Below are 13,816 nucleotides of genomic sequence, written 5' to 3' on the forward strand. Positions count from 1 at the left end.
TTTTAGATTAAAAACCAAGTCTGGCAATTGGTGGGTGATAACATTATATAAAATACAATAAGCCCTCGTTACAAAAAACAGTATATACCATAGCTATAGCTTTGAAATTAATGTAGAAGGCACATTTGAAAAAATAAAAAATACAAGGAGGTAGGTGGAATGATTTGTTCGGTATATCAAACTTAAAATTCTATTTTCCGCTAATACCACTTTCTAAAAGATTTCATCTTCCCCCTAAACCTCGCAGACAGTATTATATAATAATAATAATTAAAAAAAAAAGTCAGACTTCCATAGAGCATTGATTGGCACTATCACACTTCCTCTATCCCGTCGGCATTTAAAAAAAAATAAAGATGCTAAGTAACAACCTACTTACATATACACTCCATCATATTTCGTATACACCATCTTGCACTGACCCAATAAAAAGACTGCACATATTTTAAAACCATACTCCAAGGAGAGCAATCGAGGATCACATTAAATAGAAACTGTTCGATCCGTCTCAAATCTGCCACATTCTTTGATTGTTCTTGAAAATGAACCAAAACAAGAAAAAAAAAAAAAAAGGTAAATTGGAATAAAATTCAAGCTAGGACCCTTAAGCCATATTGCCGAAGCATCCGTCAGTTTGTCCACATGGGACCAAAAATTCCATCGTTTATAAGTCAAAAATTCAAAAAAATACTATCATGTGGTAGACAAGAGTAACCATGTCCTTGGTGAGGATATAAAAAGGAGCTGAAAGGGGTAAACAACATACACAGTATACTGCATGATATTTACATTTGACTTGGAGGAAACCGGAATATCTAAATGGTATATAAGGCATGGCCCGACCCCTCTCAATCTCTTTGCATTAAAAATACTTGAAGAGGCAGCTATGGCATTCAAAATATTGTTGATACCTTACGCTCTCAATGGTGAAAAAAAAATGTGTCAGCAATAACAAAGCAGCAATGAGTGAGGAAAAAAAAATAAAAATACTAAAATGAGAAAAAAGTCAAAAGTCTTTAAAAGTTTGATCATTTGGAACATAAAAGTCTGCCAAGTAGCCTTGTTCAGCTTGAAGTTTATAGGCACCCTTGATGAGCAAAATCCTTCAGGACCAAGAAGCTTTGTTGACCATACCAAGAAACTTCTGGTTGCTTCTATAACCATGTAAGGAAACTTTCTTTATCCAGTTTGGTGCCAGCCAGAACAGATTCCATGTCATTTAGGATGTCGGAACTCAAAGCTTCTTGCAGGCTTGGCATGAGTTCTTCGCTTTCCACGTTCATTGCCTCCCCCTCTAAAGTACCAAGGTCCACGTTTGTTCCTGGAAGTGCTTCCAAATAGTCAGGGAATCGGTTTGGTTGGGAGGGCATACTACTTTGGTTGATTGCATCACCTGTGGATGGAAACAAATGCAATATGCAGATTACATAGATAACATTTTATTTTGAAAATAGAACTTGGCAAGCCAGGAGGTGCCGACAGGGCCACCCGTGGCTCGAATTGACAAAAATCGGCTGAAATTTGAGCAGTGTATGGTCAGCCTTTAACTGCTAAAACTCCTTTCTTAGGCCTAGTTCACACCACATGCAGTACGTTCTGGCCAGAACAGCCATAATCTACCCATGGTCAAAGAACTGCTCTTAAAGCAGCCTCACCAACAACTTTTTAGGTGAACAAGCAGCACAGACAAAAGGACAGTTGCCAGTACGTTACCTTGCAACTCTGCCAACTAGAGAAAAGTGGTGCATATCTTAATAATACTTCAGTCTCTCAAAATCAAAAATCACCGAACTGGCTATAGTAGAGGCACCAATTAGTGACCCACTAGGAAAATCCAACTGGGCCAAATCTTTACCAGATCAATGCAGTGGGTTGTTTTTGGAAACCAAAAAATGTGGAACAGAAATGTAAACTATTTCATCATCCAACGGCAAGGCACACATGGAATACAGGCAGTCCCCGGGTTACGAACAAGATAGGGACTCCAGGTTCATTCTTAAGTTGAATTTGTATGCAAGTTGGAACAGGTAAATTTTTTTAGGTGGAACTCCAGCCAAAAATTTTTTTTTTAGTTTTGAATACCATAGGGAGGGGTTACGTTTGTTTTGCTGTCTGTGCCCCTGTTCAGAACCAGCACTTGTATTAGATTTGTTTTTCAGCATTGTTACAGGCAAACAAATAGACAAGGAAGACAAATAAAAGTGTTCAGTACACTGTACAGTACATACAGGGTTATGACAGGGGTAATGTCAGAGCCATCTTCCTGTTCAGTACCAGACCCGGAAGAAGAGGTCAGGGCAATCACTAACAACTTCCTGCAGGAGGTACAGTACTACAATCCAGACCCACTACTCGTCTGTGATCGTCGGCACAAGTACCGCTACTAATGCCGACGATCAGTGGCTGCAGTCTCTGACCTCGGTTCGTAATTATGGGTTGTACGCAAGTCAGGCGTTCGTAAGTCGGGGACTTGCCTTTATAGGACTTTCAGGAATACGGAGTATTCATGCATTTCTACCATGTGTTCAGGTACCATCAGCAAAAACTTTCAGATCCAATCTCAAATGCACAAAAATCAACCCACCTGTGTCCATTTCATCAACACTGTTAAGGAAGTCGTCGGGGGTCCTGGGTACACTGTAACTACTCATACTTAATCCGCTATCTGTGCTTTCATCTCTGGAGTGATAGGTGCCACTGTAAACACAAAGAATGTCTAAGCAAAAGTACAAATGCAATTGAGGGTCAAATGCAGAAAGACACTGGGGCAGATGTGTGAAGCCTCAAGGCCCTCTCCTTTAGAACCCACATTCACCGACATGTAAAGCGCCTTACACAACTTGATACACGGTGCTATACAACAGCAGCCAAAGCTGTAGTAGTAATAACCTTTTTGTCATATCCAAAATGTTTGGTGGACAGACAGAACCATTAATAAGGGCAAAGCTTTCTTCTGGAAGTTAACAGATGAAAATCTGTCCTATTACTACAGAATAAGCGAGAAGACTGATCACACACCTGTTGAGGAAAGGATCGGAACTGTTCATGGTCATTGTGCGGAGCTCTTGAGTTAATCCTGATGAACACACGGGGTTCTGAGTACCGCCATCTTGTTCCATGGTTGGGATCTGACTACGAAGAGCTAGTTCCTGAAAAGACAAATGAACGTGTGTACTATTAAATTCAACAGAAACAGGGAAAAAAAACAAAAAAACATAACTAGTCTTCTCAACTATAAAACTGCAGAGTATTCTAGTTGGATGATCTCTTCGATCTGCTCAATCCATGAACCAATTGCTGCAGGAGTCAAACTAGTGTCCTTTATGTTAACACTGGGTGGGCAATGAAAGCCAATTCCATGCTTTCCAGGATTCTGTTTTCTTACTGTATTACCCAAACTGGAAAGTACTAGATATCATTACTTCTAGGGATGCACCGATATATCGGCCGACGAAACATATCGGCCGAAAATGGCACTTTTGGCATAATGCCGAAAGAGCCATGTTTCGGCCGATACATCGGTGCATCCCTGGTTTCTTTTCTCCCCGCTGGGCGCTGCTCTGTGTTCCAGCGGGGAGAAAAGAAAGTGACAGCCTGCCGAGCGCTGCGGTGGAGAGCGCTGTGAGTGGCCGGCGTCTCTTCCCACACCACACACACAATTCCACTCATCCTCATACGGTAGTTAGAGCTGACAAAGAAGCTGTCCCAGGTCGGCTCTATTGATCGGGAAGTGAGCAGAAACATGCAGCCGATCCGCTCACTTCCCGATCGTCTCCCTTCAGTGAGTGGTGACTGTCAGCCACCGTCCCCCGCATGGATTCCCCCGCCACCCCTCTCAGATCCTCCAGGGCTGAGTGGAGGAACGAATGGAGAGGGGGCGGGGACAGCTGGCTCTGCCTCTAGATAGGCAAAGCCCGCTGTCACTCATGCAGCTGGGTGGATCTCGACAGTATTGTCGGGATCTGTCCAGGCTGCAGCGCTCTGTTTATCGTGGGCGATAGCCTGCTATATACTGAGCTTTGGGTCACGGGAGGAGGTTAGTATATGTCCTCCTGTGACCCTAAAGAGAGCCATGGGGAAAAACACTTAACCCATAGCTCTCTTTTAAGAACAGCAAATAGAAATAGTGTGCGGTGGGCTTGAATGCTAACTTCAGTACCACCAAAGGGGCATTGCCAACAGCCAAATCAAAATGATATGTTCAGCCATTTTAATGGCAAGCACTGTTCAAACACTCCGGTAGCGTCAACATTAAAGGTAGTATCTGCTACAAATCAATACAGCTAATGGAGAGCGGACTTCATAAGGAGCCAGCACATACCGTCTTGATTCACTGATTAGTCCTTCACAACACCGCCGCAATTCCCCCAACTGCCTATTCCATTATCAATCCAATGAACATTGGAGTATAGGCACTCGCCAGCCTAAATACAAACACTAATCCTCAATGACCAGGCCTCTAAATTGTATGGAGACTTACACTTTCCAATTTCCCACTAATTTCATGTCCTGTAGGGAATACCTCCCCTCACTTCCTATCGCCCTGACAACAGGCGTTCTTTCCTGTTCTTCGTGCGTCAGTCATGACCTTGTAATGTTGTGTGATAGCACAAACACAGCATGGCTCCCACTGATTTCATAAAGCAGGGTTGGCAAGGAAAAAGACATTCTGAGCATCTAGTTTAGAAGAGATCCAAACTGTATACTAGCAATCCTCCCAGGTTCAGAAACCACAACAATTTGCAATAAAAAGGTTCAATTTAGAGATCTAAGCTACTCTGCCGTTAGGCACCACAGATCACAGATCTTTGCTCAGTAGTATAACACTGATCTGACCACACGTTCTGCTGAATGCACCAGCAATCCAGGAGGAAACCTTGCACTCAGGTACTAAATGTTTCAGGTAACTGAGCAACAAAAACAATTTTTACAAAAAATACAAAAAACTTATAAATGTGTTTTGGTTTATTGTAGAGATCTTCAACTGAAACTTGATTATCTGCCGGAAGCTTGTCAGACTGAAGGAGCTTATTTTGAGCAGATGGGCCATTTAGAAACTCCAGATAAGAATATGTGTCCCTGTTTGAGATTCTTCCACTCACTTCTTGTCTGCTGAAAGAGTAGTTAGCAAGTGAGGGGGGGGAACTAATAAAAAAAAAAGGTTTAGCTGGACTTCAGGTGCCCTTCCATTCAACAAAAGCCAATTTTGTACAAAAAAAAACTGGTCCAAAAAATCCAGGCCGCAAAGTGACTGTGGCCATTCAGCTTACAGGGCTGAACGAACAGAGTATGGCCAGCTTTACACTAACGTTATTTTGAAAAAGTGAAGCTACACGATCACTGGTGCCTAATCCACAAAGCTCTGTGTATATTTGCAGAATAAAAAAAAAAAAAAAAGAAGAAGGAAGGAGGAGGGGAAGCTTGTAATGCAAAAATCATAAAATAAATTGCTCAACACATTGCTGTAACTCAATTTGTGCTCACTAAAAATATCCTATTGTTTCCTAGTCTGTGGCAGTCTAACCATTAACGGGGCAAACATAGGTTTATATTTCACAACCATCTGTGTCTATAAGATGATAGAGAACCCCAAACCATGACATAAGACAAACATGTAAAGAAGAACAAAAGGGCCGTTTCTAACCTGTGGCCTCACCTGCCGGAGCAGTTCTTGGTGCTTGAGTCGCAGGCGTTCCTTCTCCATCTGAAGCTGTTGGAGCCTAATCTGACTGCCCCCACCTCCCATGACACCACTTTGCGGGCTCTGTGGGGGCATGGGAGGAGGAGCTTTCACTGGCACGCTCTGACTCAATCTCTGCTGGTTCATAGCTGTAAAAGAAAAAATATATAAAAATGATATAAAATTATCAAATCATTTCATGGGAGTAGCAACACATGTCAATACCTTATGCAAGACACAACATTTTACTAAAAACAGCTACTGAAAGGAGAACTTCATTCACCATTAATAATGAAATAAACACTATTTCACCGCTGCTCCAGAAAGAAGAAAATCCAAAATTAAAAGCTCTGGGAGGCAGCTAGGGAAGAATCCAGCCATGCTTTATATCCACCCCCAATGAGTTGGAGGACAACATACCAATTTGCTCAAGACTTGCTGAGGTAGCAGGAGTACAGGAGAAGTGGGTGTCTGAGGGCCCATTCACACCATGTCTGGATCATCTCCAGACCGGACCAGATTGTTTCCGGACCCAAAATGCATCCCAATCTATCCCTATGCTATTTCTGGCCTCTGTTCACAGCGTTCCAGTCCGTTCCAGACCAGAAAAATACTGCTTGTCCTATTTTGTCTGTTCTGGAATGCACTGGAACGCATCAAAACTGCACACAAAACACACTTGAAAAAACATTTTAAGCTTTAAAAAAAATAATAATTTCCAAGCGCTGCAAAAATTACGGTAAAAACGCAATGCACTGCATTCCAGATCTGGTCCAGAAAATGGTGTGAACCTGCCCTTAGGCAATTTCACATCAGTGCGTTCTGGCCGGAACACACTGCATCGCGGCTGGCTCACTATGTTGTGGGGCAGGAGGGGGTGTGGTGGTCTTTTGAAGTGAATGGCACCATAGTCACACCCTCTGGTCGCAAGGGAACACAAGGCACGTCAATGCCTGCGGAACGAACAAAATGCTGCAAGCACTATTTTTTCTGACCGGACCGCAGGCATTGATGTGCCTTGCGTTCCTGTGCGTCCGGAGGGCGTGGCTACGGTGCCATTCACTACAATGGACCGCCATGCCCCCTCCTGCCCCACAACATAGTAAGCCGGCTGAAACGCATTCCAGTCAGAATCGGGCCGGAAAGCACTGTGGCTGGTGTGAACAAGGTCTTAACCTCCTCCAAACAACTTAAATATTCTACCCAAGGATTACGTACTGATTTGAGGAATTTTGATTCCCATGCAAGTTTTCTTTGGTTCCTAAGCTGATGCATGAAAACATGACGTCTCAGCATTTTGGATGATCTTTTACATTAAACTTGTCCAATAAGAAAGGAAAAAGAAAAAGGCAAGAGAAATAGGAACTCTCAACCAAAAAAGCAAGTTTAGTGGAAAAAAGCCTGGCCCATTTAATGTCACCATTTCAGTTTGGCTTTCAATTGATGCCAAAACGTTCTGAAAAGGAAGCTCCTGGTCTGCTGGACAAGTGATGGGTCCTCTCCAGTTAAGGGTTGAACTTGCCACTAGTCTCTTCTCACTTTAGAGGTAAAGCAGACACATGAACTAGGGAAATGCTTAGTTACCCTATTCTCCAAACATGTGTTATACAATGTAGGAACACAGGGCACCAACAACTCTGCTCCGCACCAGTATTAAAACGAAGTGGGTTACCATTTACATATTGCATTTATAAATTCCATTTAAATGCAAGGTCTCTTTAATGCAGCTACTTGTTTGACCTGGTGGTTTCCTCTTGCAGCGCTTTTGTTCTTTCACTGTTAATACCCCGAGTTTGGAGTTTGGCCTGAGCAACATTCATCCATTAGAGGGAATCACCTCATAGGCCACCCCCTAATTTATAAAGATCGGAGACAGAAGTATTGTCATAGGAAACAATGCTCTGTTTGTTTAGGTGGGTTAGCCCAGTTTCTCTCTAGTACTTTTATTTTCAGCAGGTCATCATGACATCAGAAACCTGAATGGATGCCAGGAGGTAAACAGACGCTCAACTTGGCAAACTCCAGCTCAGCAAACAGCCCACTTCAAGAGACTTTTTCTGAAGCCGTCCTGTCTTGAGATGGTCTATTTTATTTGCTGTTGTGGCAGAACAATGAAAGTGAAGAGTTTGTGGATACCGAGGCAGCTAAAACTGGAGGTTTTGTATGTGTAACACATGTGCAAAGAGATTCGTGCCAACTAATGTTCAAGCAGAACAGCATGTAGAAGAAGCTACTGATGGAACCAAGTAGAGATGCACCGATACTAGTATCGGTGCCGATGACGAGTATTTGGGCGAATATTCGTACTCTCTCAAATGCTCCGATGCCTGGCCCGATACTTTCGGTATCAGGAAGCTGGGCAGCGACTCATTATACGCTGCCCGGCTTCCGGATTGGCCTGGAACCCGGCTCCATGCTCCCTCGTCACAAGTAACGAGGGAGCATGGAGCCGGGTTCCAGGCCAATCCGGAAGCCGGGCAGCGTATAATGAGTCGCTGCCCAGCTGATTGGTCGGGAAGCTGGCCAATCAGGAAGCCGGGTAATGCCGCGGCACCCGGCTTTCTAATCGGGAAGCCGGGTGGCGAGACTTTACATGTCGCCCCTCTTCCCGGCTAATCAGGAAGCCAAGAGGCGAGTCATTACACGCCACCCGGCTTCCTTAAATGGGACTTCCGGAATCGGTGAGTAGCGGAAAAAAAATATCAGTACTCGATACCGAAATAGTGGTATCGGTGCATCCCTAGAACCAAGTCTGGCCACAGATGGGTAGATTGAACAGCCTGAACATTCTTGATCTTGGCTGCAGGTGGTCTTATCTACATATCTTTCCCACCAGTTATGCAATTATCGGTCAACCTCGAAAAAGGCGGACGAAGCCATATGCAGGACAATCAAAACGCGCGGTCTGCAGATGGGCTTTAATAAAGCACTTTCTAGTGTTTCCAAACGCCGCATAACTGATGGTGGTACGACTTCTAAATTATGCTGGTTAGATCAGAAGCCTCTATACAGTTTTATTTATAGTCCCTCAATACATCACATGCATCTGGTTATGACATCAGGGTCAACGACAAGACATTACGCCTGTTGGTGCAGCACACACACCATCTGAACTCCATGCAGGCACCAAATTACTCAGTTCAACATTCACCCAAATCACAGAAGAATCTATTTTGGCGCACGCTGTGCTTACTCCCGTGAACTATAAATACAAGCTGTCAAGCATTACACAAAGCAGAAATCGTTTCTTCTCTGGTTAATGGTAACAGTACGTGCAACATTTAGCAGTTTCCTAGAAGTACATATTCCTGGAAGAGGTCACTACATTATTCATTTCACTTCTACAGCGCTGCAAAGCTTTGTAGAGAACACTGAACCTACCACATCAGTACCGGTCACCAAAAGAGCTTGCAATCTACCGTCTGATACAACCCTTCACGCCTATGGAACATTTTGCATCACTCAAGATATGCTGGCTTGAGGAGGATCATGTTGCTCTAGCACAGGGGTAGCCAAACTCCAGGCCTCCAGTTGTGGTGGAACTACAAAACCCATGAGGCATTGCAAGATTCTCACAGCCACGACTCCGAGAGATGCATCATGGGATTTGTAGCTTCACCACAGGTGGAGGGCCAGAGTTTGGCTACCCCTGATATAGTACATCGAAGGTCTTCATTCAGCCCGAGGGTAAAGTTGGTGCCGTTCAAAGAAATTCTAAAAAAAATCATTTGCCATAACATTTGATCTTGTCATCGAGTCAACTGATATAATTGGAAAGTCCAACCAGATCGGCTACTTGAATATTCCATTCAGACGTCTCGTGTCTATTACAATATGTATGATTTTTGCCCGAATGGAAGTCACATTTATGGTTATAATTTGGTTCAGATAACAAACAAAAATGTTCCATCCTCGCCCATACGGTGGAAAACAATCAATTTGCCCCCATTAATCATTAGGAAATTAAAGAATGCTCCAAAAATGATGGTTTTCCTAACAAAATCCTACTGGTGGATGACCATTTTTCCTATGTGATTACACAACAGAGTGTTTAAAATGACTGTTCCCAACTAAATTGAAATATCTTCTGTCCTGATAATCTTAATAAAACGACCCGGTCTTCAAAATAGAGTGCGCCCTCCCAAGATGACATGGACTGTTCAAGCCAACAACCTCCACATAATTGTCGCATCTTCACCAGCTACAAATGTGAATTGTTGTGACATTATGGACCAGGGTTAGGCAAACTCTGGCTCTTCAGCAGTAGTGAAACTATATATCCCATCATACAGCTGCCTCTGGGAGTCCTGCCTGTGGCCATCAGAGTGTTGCAATGCCTCATGGGATTTGTAGTTGCACCACAGCTGGAGGGCCAGAGTTTGCCTACCCCTGTTATAGCTACTGTCCTCTTTCCAGCTCCACTGACAGGCTTTGCTTTAACCCATTCTCTGCTTCATGGTTCTAGAGCAGGGGTAGCCAAACTCGACAATCCAGCTGTGGTGAAACTACAACTCCCATGATGCATTTCTCTCCGGGAGTCATGTCTGTGGCTGTGAGAATCTTCCAATGCCTCATGGGATTTCTAGTTCCAGCACAGCTGGAGGGCCGGAATTTTGCTACCCCTGTTCAAGAGGACTGCCAAAACCCCTAATAGATACACCCTAGCCCTAAACCCATCAGGGCTCAATTATCTGGCACAGTGTAACCACTCTTCTGAAAATGCTTAGAGGAGAGAGCACAGGGATGACCTCATCATTGTGCTGCTATGCCTTCACTGTCCAATCACAGGCGGGTCCTAGACTAGACTCTATTGATCAACTGAAGTGTAGTCTGCACAGATGTTCAATATCAGACTATGCTGTTTGGCAGGACAAGGGCAGTAGAACACAAATCTACCTGAACAGAACTATGAATCCTTTGGCAGGTAAATCACCTCCCATATATACATCTCCTCTGTACAATTACCCATTTGCCAGGGTTGAGCTTTTAAAAAGGAGATATATACACTTTGGCTTTGCCCATTCGCTGTCTCCTTCTGACTCCTTACAAATCTGAAACTTATTTAACTAGCACGTGAAATGATAGGCAGACCTCACATGCAGACAAAACCCGAAAAGCTTTGCTCTGGTTAAAGGGAGAAAATCAGGATATGGGGACAGCGGGAGATTACAACTAAAGTCTCCAGAACAAAACAAAACCCCCAATTAACGACCCAAATCTTGGCAGCCATTTCTGTGCGAAAACAAAAGAGTGGAGGGAAAAAGGGTCTCAAGTGATAATTGATGCTTACACTACAACAAATAGTAATTAGGGTGAGAGACAATTACAGGAATCGGGAAGGTCTGAGGGAAACCCTCTTGTGAGGCGACCAAGTTATTTACCATTGACAATGCCTCACTACAAACATTAACACAATATACAAATACAGCAATTCAACTTCTGTGGTATGGAAGATCGGGTGTAAAGCTGGCCATACACTGTGCGAATTTCGGGCAGTTCTTAATGGACCGGTTGAAATTCGCTCAGTGGGTGGCCCTATTGGCAGCCTTCCGTATGGCATCCTTGATCAGAAAATCAATGGAGCCAAGCGAAAAAATTTTGGCCAAATTGACAGCGGTCAATCGGCTGCCATTGCTGTTCAGGTATTCTGACAGCAGTACGCCAGCCACTGTCACAAAATAGCCCAGCAAAAGATTAAATTACTTTCAAATGTTGCTGGATAGCTTACAGCTGAACACAGACATTACACTCTTATTGTGCAATTTTGGAACAATTTTCCCTAAACGTACCACCAAAAGCATCTATTCCATGATATCAAGTCAGACAGATTCTCCCTATATAGCTGCCTGCACATCTAAAAAGGAGATTGTATTGCGTGTTCCCATCATGAAAAGACTAAAATTAATAGTGTCTTTAAAGTTAATTCCTGACCAGTTTATACACCCTTCACTGCACCACAGAGTCTTCAGGGGATGGGCGAGCATGTGACATTCCCCCATGATGCCACGCTCAGCTTAGCACCCAATTATCGTCAACCCCATGTAAGCTTACACATAGGGTTGATTCCCAGAGCAATGGACAGGTGGTGGAATGCAAGGAAGTGTGGTTGGGTCAAGAGATGGCTTTAAAGTAGCAAACTCTGGCCCTCCAGTTGTGGTGAAAATACAAAACCCATGCATCTGTCTCTGGGAGTCATGCCTGTGCTATGTGAATCATGCAATGTCTCATGGTATTTGTTCTTCCACAACAGCTGGAGGGCCGGAATTTGCCCACTCCCTTCTTTAATGAGGTTTTGTCACCGAGACCCCAATAACGAAAAAGACAGCATCTCTTTAAGTGCCCATTCATACCAGGGCCCTTTGAAAACGTGCGTTGTGAATGAGGTTGAATGGCATCCCATGAGCCAACGCAACATGCAGCAACGCACTACCACATGCTTAGTTGTGCTACTGAAAACGTTGCGTGCAGAGTTTTTGGTCAATCGTGGTGCACTGGGCAGTCTATTAAAATGAATCGGCTGCCCTAACCCAATGCACAGTAACATGTGTGTGTTTAATAGGCCCTAACTTGGGTCTTGCTTGAAAATTCCTGGCAATGTAATAGATAGTATGGGAAAAATAAATCTGCGCTCCTGGATATGTCTAAATTGTACTTGTACCAAAAGCAGCTATGAAATAAAGGAGGTGAACCGCCTTTAAATAGATAGAGTATTTGTAACACAGCGCTAGAGATGGAGTCAACAAAATGTGTGTAGATGTTCACAGATTGGGTTAATTGATCAATGTATATCAATGTATAAATTATGTGTGTTAGAAACAATCATAAAAAGTAAACGAAAAAGATGAATTGTATCAATGTGTGAACAACATGAGTGAGCAATTAACTGAAGGTTAAGTGTAGCCTATAGCTAATAAATATTAATGACATTCAAACATAGGTTAATAATCGTGATAAACTTGGATGACAAAAAATAGAAATAGATAGTAAAATGAAATAATAATAAAATGGATAAAGTCAGCTTCGATTAAGATTAAGTACTAACAAATAAAATCCGGAGAGAAAGTTCGTTAGTACTACGCTTAGGCTAAGCGGTCCCTGGGTCTGAAAAACAGCTCCAGCACTACAGCCGGAAAACATCTCTCCTACTGCCCGATTCTAACGCAGGAAGAATATACTCGAAGGCAGGACGGGATCGGGTACCATATCATCAAGACCCTGATACATTGATCACTTAACCCAATCTGTGAACATCTACACACATTTTGTTGACTCCATCTCTAGCGCTGTGTTACAAATACTCAATGTAATAGATAGGCACAGCTGAAAGAGAAAAGTCAACTCCTTAAAGCAGTGGTGGCGGACCTATGGCACGTGTGCCATAGAGGGCACCCGGGGCCCTCTCTGCTGGCACACGAGCCTAGGTTCAGATTAACATATGGGCGCGCGTGAAGATATGCCCGACCATGCTGGGTCAGCTCGGTAGGCGATCTGGGCTGGCCACGGTGGCCCTATTATCCGATATATTAGAGGCCGCTTGCTGGGGCCTCTCAGGGGCCCTTATAAACCACCTGAGAGCCGCACAGTCCCTCTAAGAACCCGCACAGCACCCATAAGAGCAGCACAGCGCCCTTGAGAGCCAATACAGACCACCTAACGGCTTGCAGAGCCCCCCTGAGGGCCCGCACAGCGCCCCCAAGAGCCTCACAGCCTCATGAAAGCCCATACAGACCATCTGAGAGCTGCACAACCCCCACCCCCTGAGAGCCCATACAAACCGCCTCAGAGCTGTACGACCCCCCTGAGAGCACACAGACCATATCTGAGCCCCCTTAGACCACCTGAGAGCCACACGGCCCCTCTGAGGGCCCACAGTGCCCACGAGAGCCGCACATCCCCCCTAAGAGCCAATACAGACCACTTTAGAGCCCGCAGAGTTTGCAATTGCAGGGTTGGCACTGAGATACATAGGTTGGTTTAGTGATCCAGTTTGGGCACTCAGGCTCAAAAAAGTTCACCATCACTGCCTTAAAACAAGCAAATTACAACCAGCACCCCCAATCAGCAATGCCCGGTCTGTAGGTATGATACACTATTCATCAGCTCTAGAATGTTCCACCCTGTGCCAGGCCAGCAAAC

At 44.1% G+C, this 13,816-nt stretch overlaps 1 protein-coding gene across 1 annotated transcript in view; it reads right to left on the minus strand.

Annotated features, from left to right (window-relative positions):
- Nucleotides 1-1,015: 1,015 nt before the first annotated feature.
- Nucleotides 1,016-13,816, minus strand: part of YAP1 (Yes associated protein 1) — a 78,542-nt gene continuing 65,741 nt past the window's right edge. Inside the window, exons 5-9 of the mRNA XM_018556354.1 lie at nucleotides 5,627-5,829; nucleotides 4,877-4,882; nucleotides 3,019-3,149; nucleotides 2,585-2,697; nucleotides 1,016-1,393 (exon numbers count right to left, since the gene is read on the minus strand). Of these exons, the coding sequence (XP_018411856.1) occupies nucleotides 1,155-1,393; nucleotides 2,585-2,697; nucleotides 3,019-3,149; nucleotides 4,877-4,882; nucleotides 5,627-5,829 (692 nt within the window). The 3' untranslated portion in view covers nucleotides 1,016-1,154. The remainder of the gene's footprint in view (nucleotides 1,394-2,584; nucleotides 2,698-3,018; nucleotides 3,150-4,876; nucleotides 4,883-5,626; nucleotides 5,830-13,816) is intronic.

Source organism: Nanorana parkeri, unplaced genomic scaffold (assembly GCF_000935625.1).
Source record: "Nanorana parkeri isolate BGI_ZX_2015 unplaced genomic scaffold, ASM93562v1 scaffold235, whole genome shotgun sequence".
NCBI classification, from domain to species: domain Eukaryota; kingdom Metazoa; phylum Chordata; class Amphibia; order Anura; family Dicroglossidae; genus Nanorana; species Nanorana parkeri.